We start from the raw sequence: 15974 nt of genomic DNA, 5'->3' as shown, positions 1-15974 counted from the left end.
TTTGACACTGAAAGAAAACCATGATATATTGAGGAAAAGGTTACAAAATAGTAAGCATAATATGATGCCATTCTGTAAGAAGTCTTTGTACTTATCCATAAAACACAATCCAGACATACTTATACCCGCATAAGATTATAAACTTTTCTCTATTTTCAAATTCCTTACAATAAGTATGTATTTTCACCATCAGAAAAAATAATAAATGTAAATGTATTTTGTTTGGAAGAAAACTGGTATGCAGGAAAAATTCAGTATTAATTCATTTATGCCGGAAGCTGCAAAATTTTTTGTGAAAAATTAGACGTTGGCAATGACCTTGAGCAGGATATAACTCCCACAAGCTTAGCGTTCCAATAATGGAACACTAGGCATAAATGGGTTAAAAATTAACTGGTTATGATTACAACAAAATGTTTCACATTGACAAGAAGCAAATGTGGAAGGAAAAAAACCCAAAGTTGGAACATTTGGTGTAGGAAGGCTATGAGTAGTCCTTACAGTTTCCAACAGTGCTTGTGAAACAGGTGTTTTTTTAAAAAAATATCCATACTCATTAAAACTGCTAGAATGAGGAGCTTCAAAGTAGGAATACAATATTGACAGGAAGATTAATTTTAAAGTCAGAATTCTGCTCCTGCCACTTAGTAATTAGCTGTGCAATCCAGGCCAAGCGAACACTTGTGTTTTCTTCTGACAAATACTGCCTTAAAGGGTTTTTGTATCCATTAAATGGGATCAATTATATGAGATAAATGGCACAAGTTGGTGATTTAAAAATCGTCAAAGTTGCTGACACTTGGCAATTTTTATCTACAAAAACGTTTCATATGTTCAATCTAACAGCTCTTAAATTATTATTTTTTGAGACAGAATCTCACTCTTGTTGCCCAGGCTCTAAGTGCAGTGGCGCAATCTCAGCTTACTGCAACCTCCACCTCCCTGGTTCAAGTGATTCTCCTGCCTCAGCCTCCCAAGTAGCTGGGACAACGGGCACCCGCCAACCATGCCTAATTTTTGTATTTTTAATAGAGATGGGGTTTTAACATGTTGGCCAGGCTGGTCTCAAACTTCTGACCTCAGGTGATCCGCCCGCCTCGGCCTCCCAAACTATTGGGATTACAGGCGTGAGCCACTGAGCCCGGCCTAACAGCTATTATTCTGAAAAGTTTAATTCCAATTTCCAAAGCATTACTAATTTAAACACATATTCCAAATGGCTGTGGAGAATCTTGTTTTGAAAGAGATCTCATTTTAAAGTTGGAAAAGTGGAATTATCTGAATTTCCCAACCCAAAGCCAGTTAACGGCAGAAAAGAACATGGGCAATTTGACTCTGGTATAGTACTTTTCACAGAGCCCCAGATCTTGAGGTCAGCAAAAATCATTAGCATACCACTTGAGAAAAAAATATGAAGAAAAATAATTTGAATAGTTTCTCATTAAAGAGGCTAAAACAAACATTAGTTCTCTCCTTGTCCCCCACCCTCGGGTGGTGGAAATACTCATTGATTCTAAGGAAACAAAATTTTCTGCTCTGGTGATGGTTAGTGAAAATAATTTAAACAAGATGTACAGAATAACCAAGATGGACTCATAACAAATAATAGTCAGTGACCACTACAGGGAAATAAGATTAGGGATGTGACACACACAGTTCAGGATTTACCTTCCAAATTTCAACAGTGGTAAGGTAAGTAAAATCCCATTACAATGTTTTCTTAAAACCAACTTATATCAATGTGTGCTCAAGAAAAAAAAAAATCCACCTCTGAAGAAAAAATATTGCAAATTAAGTAACAAATAGATCCTGCTTTTTAAAAAGGAAGACTTTTTAATTAAAAAAACAAAAAAATGGCAAAAGTTATTAATTAATGGAAAACAGGTTAAGCTGGAAGTAAATGCATGAGCTGCTTTACAGGAATGCATAATGTGAGTGACGAAAGGAAAAAATATTATTTCAGTTTTCCAGATTTGATACTCATTTAAATGAAAGAGGCTATTTCCAAATGGTACACAAATTCAGAAGTCTTTATTTTGAAAAAAATTCTTCCAACAGTATTTCACAATGAACAAGAACTTAACCAAATTTATCATACTAAAGTATTTCAGAAATGAATATTGATATCAGCCTGTAAGTTTTCATCCAATATTTAAAACCACCTCCTGAACTAAAATTGGTCTTCAAAAATCATGGTGTATTAACATTTTCCAAACATGCCCTGCTGACTAGAAGGTCCTGTTACTCTTTCTTTTGAACTTCTCAGTACGTTCCTTGTTCGCTATTCCTAGGATTTAAAGTGCAAAGGTACTTTCTATCAGCTATTAGGACAAGTATTCTTCACTGAAAATAAACTTTTGCAGGAAACAAATCCTGTGCTTGACTAACAGCAAAGACATGTTAAGATATTTCTGGGCTCTAAACCATGAGGAATCAGAATCAGAACTTTCAGAGTAATAACTCACATTTTTTCTAAAGCATAGGAAGCTAATTTTGAATAATGAACAAACATGGTTGTGCCAAAACAGATTTTGCCATAGTTAATTTCCACTTTCTCTTCTTAAAAATAAGGTATAGTCTAAGCTAATATAGATAAGGAAAGGCACATACCAACAAACTGCAAAACAAAATATAGCCCCAAGCCATGCACTTTATTTATTTAGAGTCATGAGTAGGGACAATGAAAAAATTAAGATGCAAAATAGATGTGAACTTGCACAATCTTTCAATGAACTGACTGCCTTAATTGTTTAATTTAAAAGCATAGGATTTTTCATGTATCTTCAGATAGTCAATTAGAGAGATTTTTTTTCTTCTTTAAATGGAAGAATTTCTTAAATGGAAGCACAAGATCATACCTACACAGCTGGTGAGCCTCAAAATAGAATGATGTCTACTTTATTAATGAAGTTTCCAGTCAGGCAGAATCAAGAGTAATCTTCATATATGCATAAGGATATTATCATTGTAACAATATACTTAGTAGAAAAGTCTATAAACAAATGTTCTCCCAAAGGGACATCCATATAATGGAATCCTGGAGACATTAAAATAATGAGTGAGAGCTGGATGTGGCAATATGGAAAGACAACCAAGTTAAATAAGAACCAAGTCACAAAATTGAACATTTAAAATAAGGAAGAACAGGAAGAGGCATATATATAGGGAACCATATATAAAATGAATAACATTTCTGAAAGACTATACAAGAATACAAGAAATTATATACCGCTGGGGTGTGAGAATAAGTCACAGAGGGAGACATACTTTTTGACTTTATGCCCTTTGTGTATACTGCATAATTTTTAGAAATCATAAGCATATAACATACAAAAAACCTTTAAAGTCTTTAAAAAACCTGATTGTAACCAAAGCATTCTATGAAACATTGACTATATAAGATTAGTTTACAACCCCTTGCTGCCTTTAGTTAATGATCATATAGTCAAAATTAGAAGGCTCCTTGGCATTTGCTTCCTCTGTCTCTCCATTCAAGATTATGGGAAGATGCTGAGAATTTAGAATTCAAATTTTACTCTCATTGCTTAAATTGTAACTTGGATAACATTTCGAGATTTCAGAGAACCAATAAAAAATTAATCTATGGGCATTTTAACCACCATCTAAAATATTTTATCCAGGATCATTGTATCTTTTTTTTTATAAAAGCTCAAATCACATCATTCTCTTTTCATCAGCCCCTACAGCCCTGTGTTGGACAAGCACAGATTTCAAAAATACACTTAAATATACACTGAATTTTTTTCCACTAGAATAAAATAAGCAGAATGATATGCATTCTTGGCAATAGTCTTCACTGGAAAATACCACTGTCAGCCCAACCTTATACAACTGACTTCAAAATCAGACTAACATGTGGCATAAGAAGAGCCATTTCCTACCTTCACTATATATTCAGGATTTGCCAACTCAAAGGCCTTGAAAAGCATGTGAATGTTTGAGACTAAGAAAAACTGGGAGTGGTAAGCTAGTGGTCACCTTAAGAGCACATGCCCCATTTTAAAAAGTTGGATTCGGAGTGCAACATTTTAAAACACTGTGCTGGTCACACAAAACAGAACTGCAGACAGAATTCAGTGTAAGCGTTGAATGTGCAACCCCTATAAGAGCACAATAATTGGACTTTTTAAAACCAAGCTTCACAAAACTTGGGTCTTTGCAGATTAAATACCTCAGGTGCCCAGTATATCTCTAAAAATAAACAAGTGTCCAAATGCTTGCCAAATGAATTAACAATATAAAAGCTCTTCAAATACTGGATATAATAATCAAATGACCAATACATTTAATTAATGAGTTGTGGAAATTTATGTCCTTTGCTGTGCTGGTTTGCAAAGGCTTGGGAGAGCCACTGGTTTGCTATCTCTTTCATCAAACTGCATTTAATGACATCAGATTGGCAGGTAAAATCACCATGAAGACAGTATTTATACCACAAATATTAGTAAACACTACAAAACAGGGCCTTTTTTCTTTCATGAAAGATGGTTGTTAAACATTCAGCAGCAGCACAACACTGGATTACATCGTGGTTATATATTCATTTGTTCACAACCAACCACATGAAAAGTTTAATGTCACTAAGTTTTAAAATATAAAAAGAAAAATTTAACTACTAATGAGGATGAATACAACAGGCTAATTTAATACAAAATTTAATACCATCTTTTAAAAACTAAATTTTAAAAGTGTATAGGCCACAAACTGTATCAATAAAGGTGGAATGCTTTACAAAATCGGAGTCTGTGATACTTCAGATGAGTCTTCAATTTAAAGCACGCTCCACTAGTTACCATATTAATTTACTTCTAAAGTTTAAAAAAAAAAAGAATAAACTGTACTGATTTCATCAAATTATGAAAGGGATTCAAGTGATTAAAGTTTGTTTTAGATATACAAGATATAGAACTTGTTCAGAATTTCAAAATATTAAGAATGCATTTGTACATAAATGTGACAGCATTTGAATCCAAATCTGTTCCCCAGAGCAAAAGCTGCCACTAGCTTCACCTCCCTATGCTTTGCTTCTTTCATCCTAAAAGTACGGGTCCACTGCAGGGATTGTAAGAGATAAAATATGAAAATCGTTTGCAAATAACTATCTCATACACACCCTATAATACCACTGCTATTATTACCTTCAGGTAGTGTTAAAAAGTCTGCAATTTCAGTTTTTCTCACTAGCAAACAAACAAACAAAAAACCCAGGGAGTAGTATGTTTGCCCTACAAGTAAATACTGTTCTAGAAATACACAAATTTAAAGTATAGTGGTTCTCAAAGAGTCTGGAGACCCTTAAGGGCCCCTATAACACTTTCTTTGAAAGGGTGTGAAAGGTCAAACTATTTTCATTGTACTACTGAGACATTATATAGTTTTCATTCTCATGATCTCACAAGTGCACAGTGGAGGAGTGTGTGTATGCTGTGTAATTTTTAATTTAGAATGCAAAAGCAATATGAAAATTTCACTGCTTTTACTAAGCCAGATTTTTTAAAATGCACAAAATGTAAAACAATGTTCCTGTTCTCATTAGTTTTTGTTCTGGAAAAGTCATTTTTATCAAAAATGTTATTTATGTTAGCAAGTTATTAGTTTATTACTGTTATATTAAAATAAATGTTTTTAAAATATCTCAGTATTAATTTTAATACAGAGATATAAGCTAATTTTAATTATCAGAGATATAAGCTACATCACCAAAGCTGTTTGGGGATCCTCATAAGCATTATGGTCCTGAAACTAAGATGCTCCAGAGATGCTGGTACCATGGTAAAGCAGCAGCCAGGTCACCCTCTCCATGCTGCCAACTGACGGGAACTTTACTTAAGTGGGTGTGTGTGTAGGGGGCAGGGAATCTCACAGGTAAAGCATGAAATGTGCTTTTACAAATTAACAGAAGGAATTATTTTAAGGAAGAAAGTGATAACCAAAACTCTATTTTCACAAAAATAGTAAAATATTCTCTATTTCAAAAAATGAGGAAAAAATGTTTTTAAATTATGTCAGAAGATTGCCATCCTGAAAAAAGATCTTTGCTGAACAGGGATACCTGCAGATACCTGAACAGGAAAAATGATCTGACTAAACCAGTAAGCCAGGAAATCTGAAGGTCTTCAGCCTTGTTACCTTCCAGGATTTTTTCTCCTTCTCAGTACTCAACATAATTTTGATGGTCTGTATAAAACTAGAATAAATCTGAATGTAAAAGTCTAACGAAAGCTGATTTTCTTTAATAATAAACAGTGAGTATCACGAGAAAAACCACTTTAAAGCTACCTCTCCTCTTTTTATTTTTTAGAGATAGGATCTCACTTTATCACCCAGGCTGGTGTGCAGTGGTGTGATCGTAGCTCACTGCAGCCTCCAACTCCTGGGCTCAAGTGATGTTCCCACCTCACCTCCAGGGTAGCTAGGACTCACAGGCTCTCACACCAACATACCCAAGTTGGGTCTCTTCTTAAACTAAACATTTCTATTTTATAAGCGATAAAGTCAGTAAGAGCTCCCATTTAATTACAAACTTCAATAGTTACCCAGAAAAAGAAATAGTCTTTAAAATTATTTTGATAACAATCGTTTAATTTACTACTCAGGTGGAAAGCCTGGTAGGTTATTTGGGTAATGGCCTGTAATTAGGTAGCATAACTTTGTACACATGAATCAACTGGGACCCGATACACTCTAAAACAGAAATTCAAATATATTTTCCCTCAATGAAAAGGGCTGAGGAAGTCCTCCAAAATGTAGAGACATTTCAAGTCTACATCAACACACACCTGGACCTCATTTAATTTATTTAATTCTAAAAGAAGAGGCATACTGCTCAGAAAAGGGGCAGAGATTTCCCAGTCATCCTGCTTATTAAAACGGTTCAGATAAACCACACTTTCAGCTAGATGTACACTAGACAGCAATGTTTTAACAAGTCTAAAACACTATACAGGTTTTAAAATACTATAACAACTCATTCATCATTGCAAAAAGGCATTCAACATGAATAAAATGTTTGAGGAAACTGATGTTTACCTCTTTTAATACCAAAGCTTTTAAAAAAGTTTTAATCAATTTAAGATAAAACTTTTAAAATATGTACTACATATCTGTGTATGCAATTTCACCTTTACTTAATTACCTAGAGGCATAATAAAGAACGATCATCAGATGATGTAGTATAGTGATGTCCTCTAGGCCTGCTAGTGGTCCTTACACTAATGGCCTTGGACAGTGTATGCTCCTCAGAGTTTTTTTCAGTCTCCTTCCTTTCAAGCCATCCCTTCTAAACTGCCAACAGTCTGGACAAGCAAATAATCAAATTTATTAAAATCTCTCATATAAACAAATGCATAAGCTCTAACACACAGACTTTGTGACTTATATGGGTTGCTCAAAGGCATTTTTAAAAAGAATGATTCCAAGTTTCTGAGTTGTGTTCGGTTTTCACGAGACTGCCAGATTACCTCTAGATGAAAGAGGCATTACTGTACATAGATACTTAAAGAAGTTCATTTGAATATTAACAAAAAAATATAACTAAACTTATTATCTCTTCCTTTAAAACAAAGTATTCCATCACTTTAAGGTAACACTGAGTTCCAGTTTCTTTCCCCCAAAAAACAAACATAAATATCCTACAGATAATATCAGTTTGCCCAAAAAAGAAAGAAAAAAAACTGAGGTGCAATAATGTCACAGTTAATGCATGTCAACTTCCAATACATTCAAAGACAAGATTTTTTTTTTTTAAAAATCAATAGTTAAAATAGGCCTTCTGCAGTCTGAGAATTCAAGATACTTAGAAAAATTTGTAAATACACATACATGCAAATTCTTCATATATACAAATTTCACAAAATTAATAAGCTGCAAAGAAATTAGAAGGATTATAGTAATCTGACAAGCTACATTTAAATGCTTTACCATTGGCATATTCCTGAATGTAGCAGTCATAGTAGTTTTAATAAATTTTCTACATGGCCTTTTTATAAAAAGTCACTAAGAAGTCTTTTAAGAATTCAAGATGTTCTCAATTCACTACTCATATTTAAGGCCACTTTGGTAAAGGCATTGCAGCAAGAACACAAAAACAATAGCATATTTTATAATATTTATTTTTTTCACCTGCAAACTGTAGCAAAACATGATCAGCTTTATTATGCAGACAGGTATCCCTCTACATTTTAAAAGAATTTAGGCATGTATAAATAGAAGAGCTCTTTAGAAAGGAAAAATTCAAGAATGAATAAAACCTTCCAATTTTGACTCTGTAACTTTCCAGTAGCAATGGTTAAAACGATTTTAGGTCATTCATTCCAAGATATATGACAGCACCTTAAAAGTGGCTGATCTATTTCCCCAGTAACATTTCTCACATAACAATGTGTTAAAGTTACAAATACTGATATGCACAAATAGCTAATTTCTAAGAAAAATATATACAGTACTGCAGCATAATGAATGTGGTATCTGCAATAACTTAATATTAGCCAATTTTAATATACATGATACCGCTACCCTTTTCTGCCAATTCACAGGTTAAAAGGTGTTACTGGAGCCCTCGGTTTTGCACATATTACCTGGTGTTTAATACACAATGCAGGCTTTTTAAAGACTTCTCTTGTGTTTAAAGCTAAGATCAGTGAAACAAGACAACAGTGCAAGAGGTGGAGAGATGTAATGTGATCACATAAAAGTTCGTTCCAGTAAATTGTCTATATAAGGCTATAAGAAAGGATTGGTTGATGAGCTTCCTGTTGGAAATTGTCCTGTTGGTGCACCAGTCTAAAGGAAAACATAAGACAAATAAATAAAGAGACAAAACTGGTGCATGTACAAAATACAAAAACATTAAACTGAACTTAATTTTATTTAATTAGACTTTTTGGTTAAGAATTATTTTTTAAATTATTGGCAACAATATTTGTTATTGGCAATATGCTATATCAAACTACTATGTGTCTTTCATATCCATTATTTCATACAGTTCTTGTAATAGATTCTAAAAAGAATGTTAGAATGGTCTTAGAAAAGCACTTGTGATTCAAACAAAACTTCTGACTCTTAAGGCCTCTTTTTTATGTTCACTAATTCCTAGGGCCTCTCATAAAGTGTTATTTTGACAAGAAAGCAAGTAAGTTTCATATTATAAAACAGTTGATCTACTGTCAACGCTTTGATTTGCAACTAATTTTTTTAAAAGGTCAGAAAAGGATCACACATAATGGCTCTGTGTCAATTTGTACAATCTTATGATGTCACTCATATCAATAGAACACCAAATACCATCTAAAAGTATTAACATCCTGCTATTCCTTTATTTTTATTTTTTTGAGACAGAGTCTCGCTCTGTTGCCCAGGCTGGAGTGCAGTGGTGCAATCTCAGCTCACTGCAAGCTCCACCTCCTGGGTTCACACCATTCTCCTGCCTCAGCCTCCCAAGTAGCTAGACTACAGGCACCCGCCACTGTGCTTGGCTAATTTTTTGTATTTTTTTGTATTTTTAGTAGAGACAGGGTTTCATCGTGTTAGCCAGGATGGTCTCAATCTCCTGACCTTGCGATCTGCCCGCCTCGGCCTCCCAAAGTGCTACAATTACAGGCGTAAGCCACCATGCCCGGCCTTACAGCCTGCTATTCCTAATTTGAAAATAAGATTTAACAACTTATAAAGTACTTAATTTTAAGTTTTGCTTACCATAAAAGGATTACTAGATACTCCAGCAGCTGCAACTTGACCAAAAGGGGTTACCACTGGCTTTGTTTGTCCAAATGCTGCAAAACCTGCACCTTGTTAAAACAGAACCACCAATTATAACCTACATCTTCAAGAGACAATCTGATGCTTATAAAGTCTCGTAATAACTTTCAGAGAAATTCCTACCAGAGCAGCAAAAATAAAATGTCAAAGTTAAGTTGTTAGGCCTCAAGCTCTTTCAGATACCAAAGACAAACTTACTGTAGCATGTCTTAAAATAACTTTTTTCTTTTTTTTTGAGACAGGATCTCACTCTACTGCCCAGGCCAGAGTCCAGTGGCACGATCATGGCTCACTGCAGCCTCAACCTCCAGGGCTCAGGTGATCCTTCCACCTCAGTCTCTTGAGTAGATGGAACTACAGGCACATGTCACCATGCCCAGCTAATTTTTGTATTTTTTGTAGAGAGAGGGTTTCACTATGTTGTCCAGGCTGGTCTCAATCTCCCGAACTCAAGTGATCCACCTGTCTTGGCCTCTTAAAGTGGTGGGATTACAGACGTGAGCCACCACACTCGCCAACAGAACTTTCATTCAGCTCTTTCATTCTAACTTGTCTTAATAACTAAAATTTATAGGATTTTGTTACTAGATGAGCTTGTGACTATTTGGGACAGGCCATGCAGACAACCCAATGATTTCTATGTAAACATCACAGTATTTGTAGGAAATATTTTTATTACTTATGGCTCTTCCACAGTCCATATTTCAGAACTTTTTTTTTTTTTGAGACGGAGTTTTGCTCTTTTTGCTCAGGATGGAGTGCAATGGCGGTCTCAGCTCACCGCAACCTCCGCCTCCCGGGTTCAAGTGATTCTCCTGCCTCTTGAATAGCTGGGATTACAGGCATCCACCATCACGCCCGGCTAATTTTGTATTTTTAGTAGAGATGGGGTTTCTCTATGTTGGTCAGGCTAGTCTCGAATTCCCGAGCTCAGATCTACCTGCCTCGGCCTCCCAAAGTGCTGGGATTACAAGCATAAGCCACCACGTTTGGCTCATATTTCAGATTTTTAAATAACCACTTACTTAAAAAAAAAAAAAGAAAACATGTAGTTGTGATTCAAGAATCTTCAAATCTATGCACTTCAAACTTGAGCAAATGACAGAAATAGGTAAAAATCGTTGAGTTAATCTTGTCTCTTCCTAAAATCTAATAACAAACTCTAACTACAGTATAGTTAAATTAGAAAAATTAGAAAAGCAGTCTATTTCACACACAAAAAGGTACACATTTCTGTGAAGAAAGGAAAAAAAAACCCCAACATTCTAGGTCTATAAATTCTCCTTTTAAAATCAAGAGGCTTGTAAGACAAATTAATCAGAAAAAGGCAACAGAAATTCTGAGAATGACAGGATACTCTTTACAGAGTCACTGATTTCCCATAAATTGTAACCTGCTCACAAAAACTTACAAAATCACTTAGCTTTCTGAGGTTCAAATCACCAAAAGCTTTTATTTTTGTGTAGTAAAATTCAGTAGACAATAGTATAGTATTCTTTAGAAAAGTCTTTCTGCCCAAGCACACAACATTATGACATAAAAAGGATACATAAAATGAACTTACAGCTCGCCAAATGTTAGATCTTACCATTGGGCTGTTGAGAAAAAGCTGTCTGTTGAGGGAAAGCTGCTTGGGCTGGAAAGGCAGGCTGCTGGAAGCTGCCACTAAAGCTGGTGGGAAGACTGTAGGGAGCAGGAGTGCCGAATCCCGTGGGCATGCTCATGGATGCAGTGCCAAAGGTTGCCGCTGACAGAAGAGAAGGGCTGATCAGTTACATACAACAGGACATACTCAGTTTCTCACAACACTGTAAAAAAGACATCATTCACCTTGAAAAATACTAAGATGTACATTAAAGGCAGGGTTAATTCCAAAATTCCAACAAAGTTAACAACGAGTTTTAGCACTACAGTTTAACATAACCCTGTAGAAATTTTATTCTTCTAAAACACAATGACCAGAATGAAACTACCAAAGCTGTTGTTTGAAATCCCAAGAAAATTTCTCATATTATAAATTCAAGTCTAAACAGTTGTCTGCTTTTTAAAGATTATGCAATTAATATGTAAACTAGTATACATTTTTGTTCTTAGTTTTGTTTTGTTATATGCAGTAAAATAACAGCCAAAATTTTATCTACTGAAGTATCTGCCATAAAGTAATATGTGTTCCTGGAAAAAAATTTTAAAACCACTGAAAAATAGTTCACTAAAAAGGACAGGACTTATAGGACAAACAGAGTTAGTTAGAGGCAGACCACTCAGAACCTATGCAGCTTTGTGACTACAGCCAGAGAAGGAGAGATATTCTCTTAACAACACTAACGCAATTAAAAGGACATGTTCCTATTAAATCAATTCCATATATATATACACACACACATGGATTCCCACCCACTTCTGGAAGGTAAATGAAGACAGCTTTCGAAGACTGAAGGAAGGTTAGGGCAACTGAGCTATCAAAATTAGTGTGAAATCCACAAAGATTAGAAATGAAATAAGCATTCTTAGAAAGAATGCAGAATAAATGGCCATAGTGTTCAATGCTACTGTATTCTTCCTTGGCTTGCCATGCCTAGCTGGTATTACTTGGTGGACAGAGTATTATCACGTTGGGGGAAATGTGTGTGAACACCTGCTATGTGGAACGCTGCCATCATTTCCCTACTTACTATTCACTTACAGTATGTTATTTATTACCAGTGAATATTAAAAACAGAACCTCCAACTATGTGTTCTAGGAAGGGTCTCAGTAAAATAAGAGCCAATAATGTTGCTTTAAATATAGACTACCAGTAATTACATAATGAAATATTCTAAGGATGATACAATGAAAATACCATGAAAATTCACTAAATTTCCTGATTTTAAAAATTTACCAATTTGTTCATTGGTTTAAGGCACAGAAATTAAACACTAAAAAATGTTACACAGAATGTCTTTCATTTTTAAAAAGCTGAAAATCAAGTTACAGATGTTGCCCAAAGTAATCCCTGTAGTTGTAATGTTTGTAACAATGCAATTCTACTCAATGAACCTAATTAGAATATTAAAAAACTACTTTATTATTATTGATGCGAAAAAAAGGAAAAACAGGCCATTGGGAAGCAGGTGAATTAAATAATAATAAGCAGACTGCAAGGGTAATGGGAGGGCTTCATAACAGACAACAATGCACTGACATAACTTTGACAAATCACTTTAAGAGAGCACTAAAAAGCAAAACTTGGATACAGTTAAGCAAAACCAAACTCCATGGAATAATGCAGTAAAATGGTTTGGTATATCAAAAAGGCATCACTCAAAATACCATGAATTCAAACTCAAGAAAAAGAATCAAAACGGCTATTAACATTCTAATATGACCATGTAGGTAAGCAGTAATGCTTTTCAGCATTTACACATAAATCACTAAAAAAATTTCCATGTAATTTTAAATACAATGTAATCCCAATGCCACACATCCATGCCCATTCTATTTTAAAACATGGAAAAAAAAACTTAATTCCACATGCAGGGATCCAGAACACTAGCAGAAGCTTCCACAAGCAGGTAGACAAATTGCCACACAAATCTAGATATTAATTGTGGCCACCTACCAAAATGAGCGTGAGGAAACACTTGAGAATGCATTGCTCCAGAAAGGCCTTATGGAAAGCCATAAAGAGACCAATGTCAATTAATTTATGGATAACTATTGTTAAAATAAAAGTATATTTGTTTCATTAAGAAGTTGTAAAATTCGAGCGTACTGTTGCTAAGGGGGTAGCATAATACATAACAAAAATACATTCACAAAATCAGCCTTTTAATTTCAACTATATTCATGACACTGTAATATTTATACTGTTTGAAATAAAGGGGAGATTAGAATAATAAATAACAAATTAAGAAATAGTGATGAAATTAATTTTTTAAATAAGCATCAACTTTTTCATAATCATTAAAAAACACTTTGTAGGCATCATAAGCTACATCTAAATACGCTATTCATAGCATCATATGACACTATCCAGCATCTACATTTAGGATCAAAACCAAGTCTTAGGGGAGAGTGCATAAACAATGCTAGATTGTTTTATTTACAAATCAGCACATTAACTAGAAATACACAAATAACTCAAATGAACTAATTAAGTATTACAAGGGAAAAATTATTAAATATTCTAGTTCAAAAGAAAGGTAAGCGGTATTTACAGGTTAAAATACAACGGCTAAATAGGAGAGAGAGAAAAAAGAAAAATGCATCTTGTACAGATCTTACTCACCTGGTATGTTGAGAACAGACAGGTTACATATAAATTAATACAAAGTAAACTTAAATTGTTAAATAATATAATCTTTTGTTTGTTTGTTTTAATAATCTGAAGTAAGATTGTACCAAAAATGTATTTCCATTGATTTAAAATTAGAATACTTTTTAAATTGGCATAAGAACAATTAAAAAACTGAATGGTTCTGAGTTGTGGTTCTGTCATTTTCTGGTTGCATGATGTTACTTTATTTTATAAGCTTCAGTTTCCTCATTTGCAAATGAGGTGGAGGAATAGAGATCACAAAGCTGCTGTGAATAAATGTAGCGACAAATTAAAGTGCTTTGCAATAAATACTCAATGAATGTAACTTTCTTGCTAACTTAAAGTGTCACTGTATTCCAAATACAAAAAAAGGTTAACTGAGGGAGAAGGGCCTGTGAAAGATAAATGTGGCCTTTATATTTATCTACTTTCTTTTTTTTCTTTTTGAGACGGAGTCTCGCTCTGTCGCCCAGACTGGAGTGCAGTGGCGCAATCTCAGCTCACTGCAAGCTCCACCTCCTAGGTTCACGCCATTCTCCTGCCTCAGCCTCCCGAGTAGCTGGGACTACAGGTGCCCGACACCACGCCCAGCTACTTTTTTTGTATTTTTAGTACAGACAGGGTTTCACCGTGTTAGCCAGGATGGTCTCAATCTCCTGACCTCAGGATCCGCCTGCCTCGGCCTCCCAAAGTGCTGGGATTACAGGCGTGAGCCACTGTGCCAGGTCTTATCTACTTTCTTAAAGCACTTTACAGGCTTGCAGCAGTACTGCATTAATGACATTAAATTGTGGATTATTCCAGCATTTCTCATATGTGTTTAGACACAGAACACTTGTCCATAGAATTTTGCTAACAATGTTACAGGAGACATGTTTCACAAAATGCACTGGCAAAAACTGACTTTTAGCCAACAGTGACTGTTAACCAGTATTAATCACTATACCTCAGCCTGCAACAAAGATGCCCCCCCAAGCTCTGGTCCTGAACTGCTCTATACTTTTTTTAGACTTTTTACAGCTTTTTGAAATATAATTCACATACTACACACAACTCATTCACTTAAAGTATAGAATTCAATGTTTCTTTAAATATATTCACAGACTTGTACAACCACCATCACAATCTAATTTTAGAATATTTTCATGCCCCTCAAAAGAAACATGATACCTATCAGCTGTCACTTCCCATGCTGCCCCACCACTAAAACCCAGCCCTCGTCAATCATTGATCTACTTTTTCTTTCCAATTCTGGACATTTCACACAAATGGCACCACAAATATGTGGCCTTTTGTGACGAGTTTCTTTTGCTCAGCAGAATGTTTTCAAGGTCCATCCATATTGTAGCATCTATCAATGCTTCATCACTTTTTATTATCAAATACTTTGTCACAGTATGACTATTCAACATTTGGCTTCATCAGCTGACGGGCACTTGGGTTGCTTCTACTTCTTAGCGATGATAAATATTGATGCTACGAACATTTGTGTACAAATTTTTGTGCAGATACATGTTTTCATTTCTCTCTGGTATATTCCTAATAGTGGCACTCTGCTAGGTTATATGGTGACTCCATGATGACCATTTTGAGGAACTGCCAAAATGTTTTCTAAGGCGTTGTACCATTTTATATTCCCACAAGCAATATATGAGGTTTCCATTTTCTCTACCTCCTTACATTGTTCATCGTTGTCTTTTCTTTTATTGACCATCTCTATGTCTTCTTAGGGAAATATCTATTCAAATATTTCACTCACTTTTTAAATGGGTTGTCTTTTTATTTTTATTATTTAGCTGTTACGAGTTCTTTATATATTCTGAATACAAGTCCTTTATCAGATGTAGGATTTACAAATATTTCCTCCAGACTGCTATCAAGTTTACTATTTCTATTGTG

The 15974-nt window shown here is 34.7% G+C and overlaps 1 protein-coding gene across 11 annotated transcripts in view; it reads right to left on the bottom strand.

The window, feature by feature from the left end:
- Positions 1-2012: 2012 nt before the first annotated feature.
- AGFG1 (ArfGAP with FG repeats 1) overlaps positions 2013-15974 on the bottom strand; it is a 90049-nt gene continuing 76087 nt past the window's right edge. For 4 of the 11 annotated variants that reach the window (XM_028831171.2, XM_028831176.2, XM_077957729.1 and 1 more), the window contains 4 exons: positions 13377-13424; positions 11366-11524; positions 9715-9806; positions 8119-8802 (listed from right to left, as the gene is read on the bottom strand). In XM_028831171.2, coding sequence (XP_028687004.1) covers positions 8743-8802; positions 9715-9806; positions 11366-11524; positions 13377-13424 — 359 coding nt within the window. In that variant the 3' untranslated portion in view covers positions 8119-8742. Of the gene's footprint in view, positions 8803-9714; positions 9807-11365; positions 11525-13376; positions 13425-15974 lie in introns of all 11 variants that reach the window. The other 7 variants (XM_077957726.1, XM_077957728.1, XM_028831173.2 and 4 more) reach the window with 4 other exon arrangements.

This window comes from Macaca mulatta, chromosome 12 (assembly GCF_049350105.2).
Source record: "Macaca mulatta isolate MMU2019108-1 chromosome 12, T2T-MMU8v2.0, whole genome shotgun sequence".
NCBI lineage: Eukaryota > Metazoa > Chordata > Mammalia > Primates > Cercopithecidae > Macaca > Macaca mulatta.
This window is presented reverse-complemented; position numbering and strand designations above follow the sequence as displayed.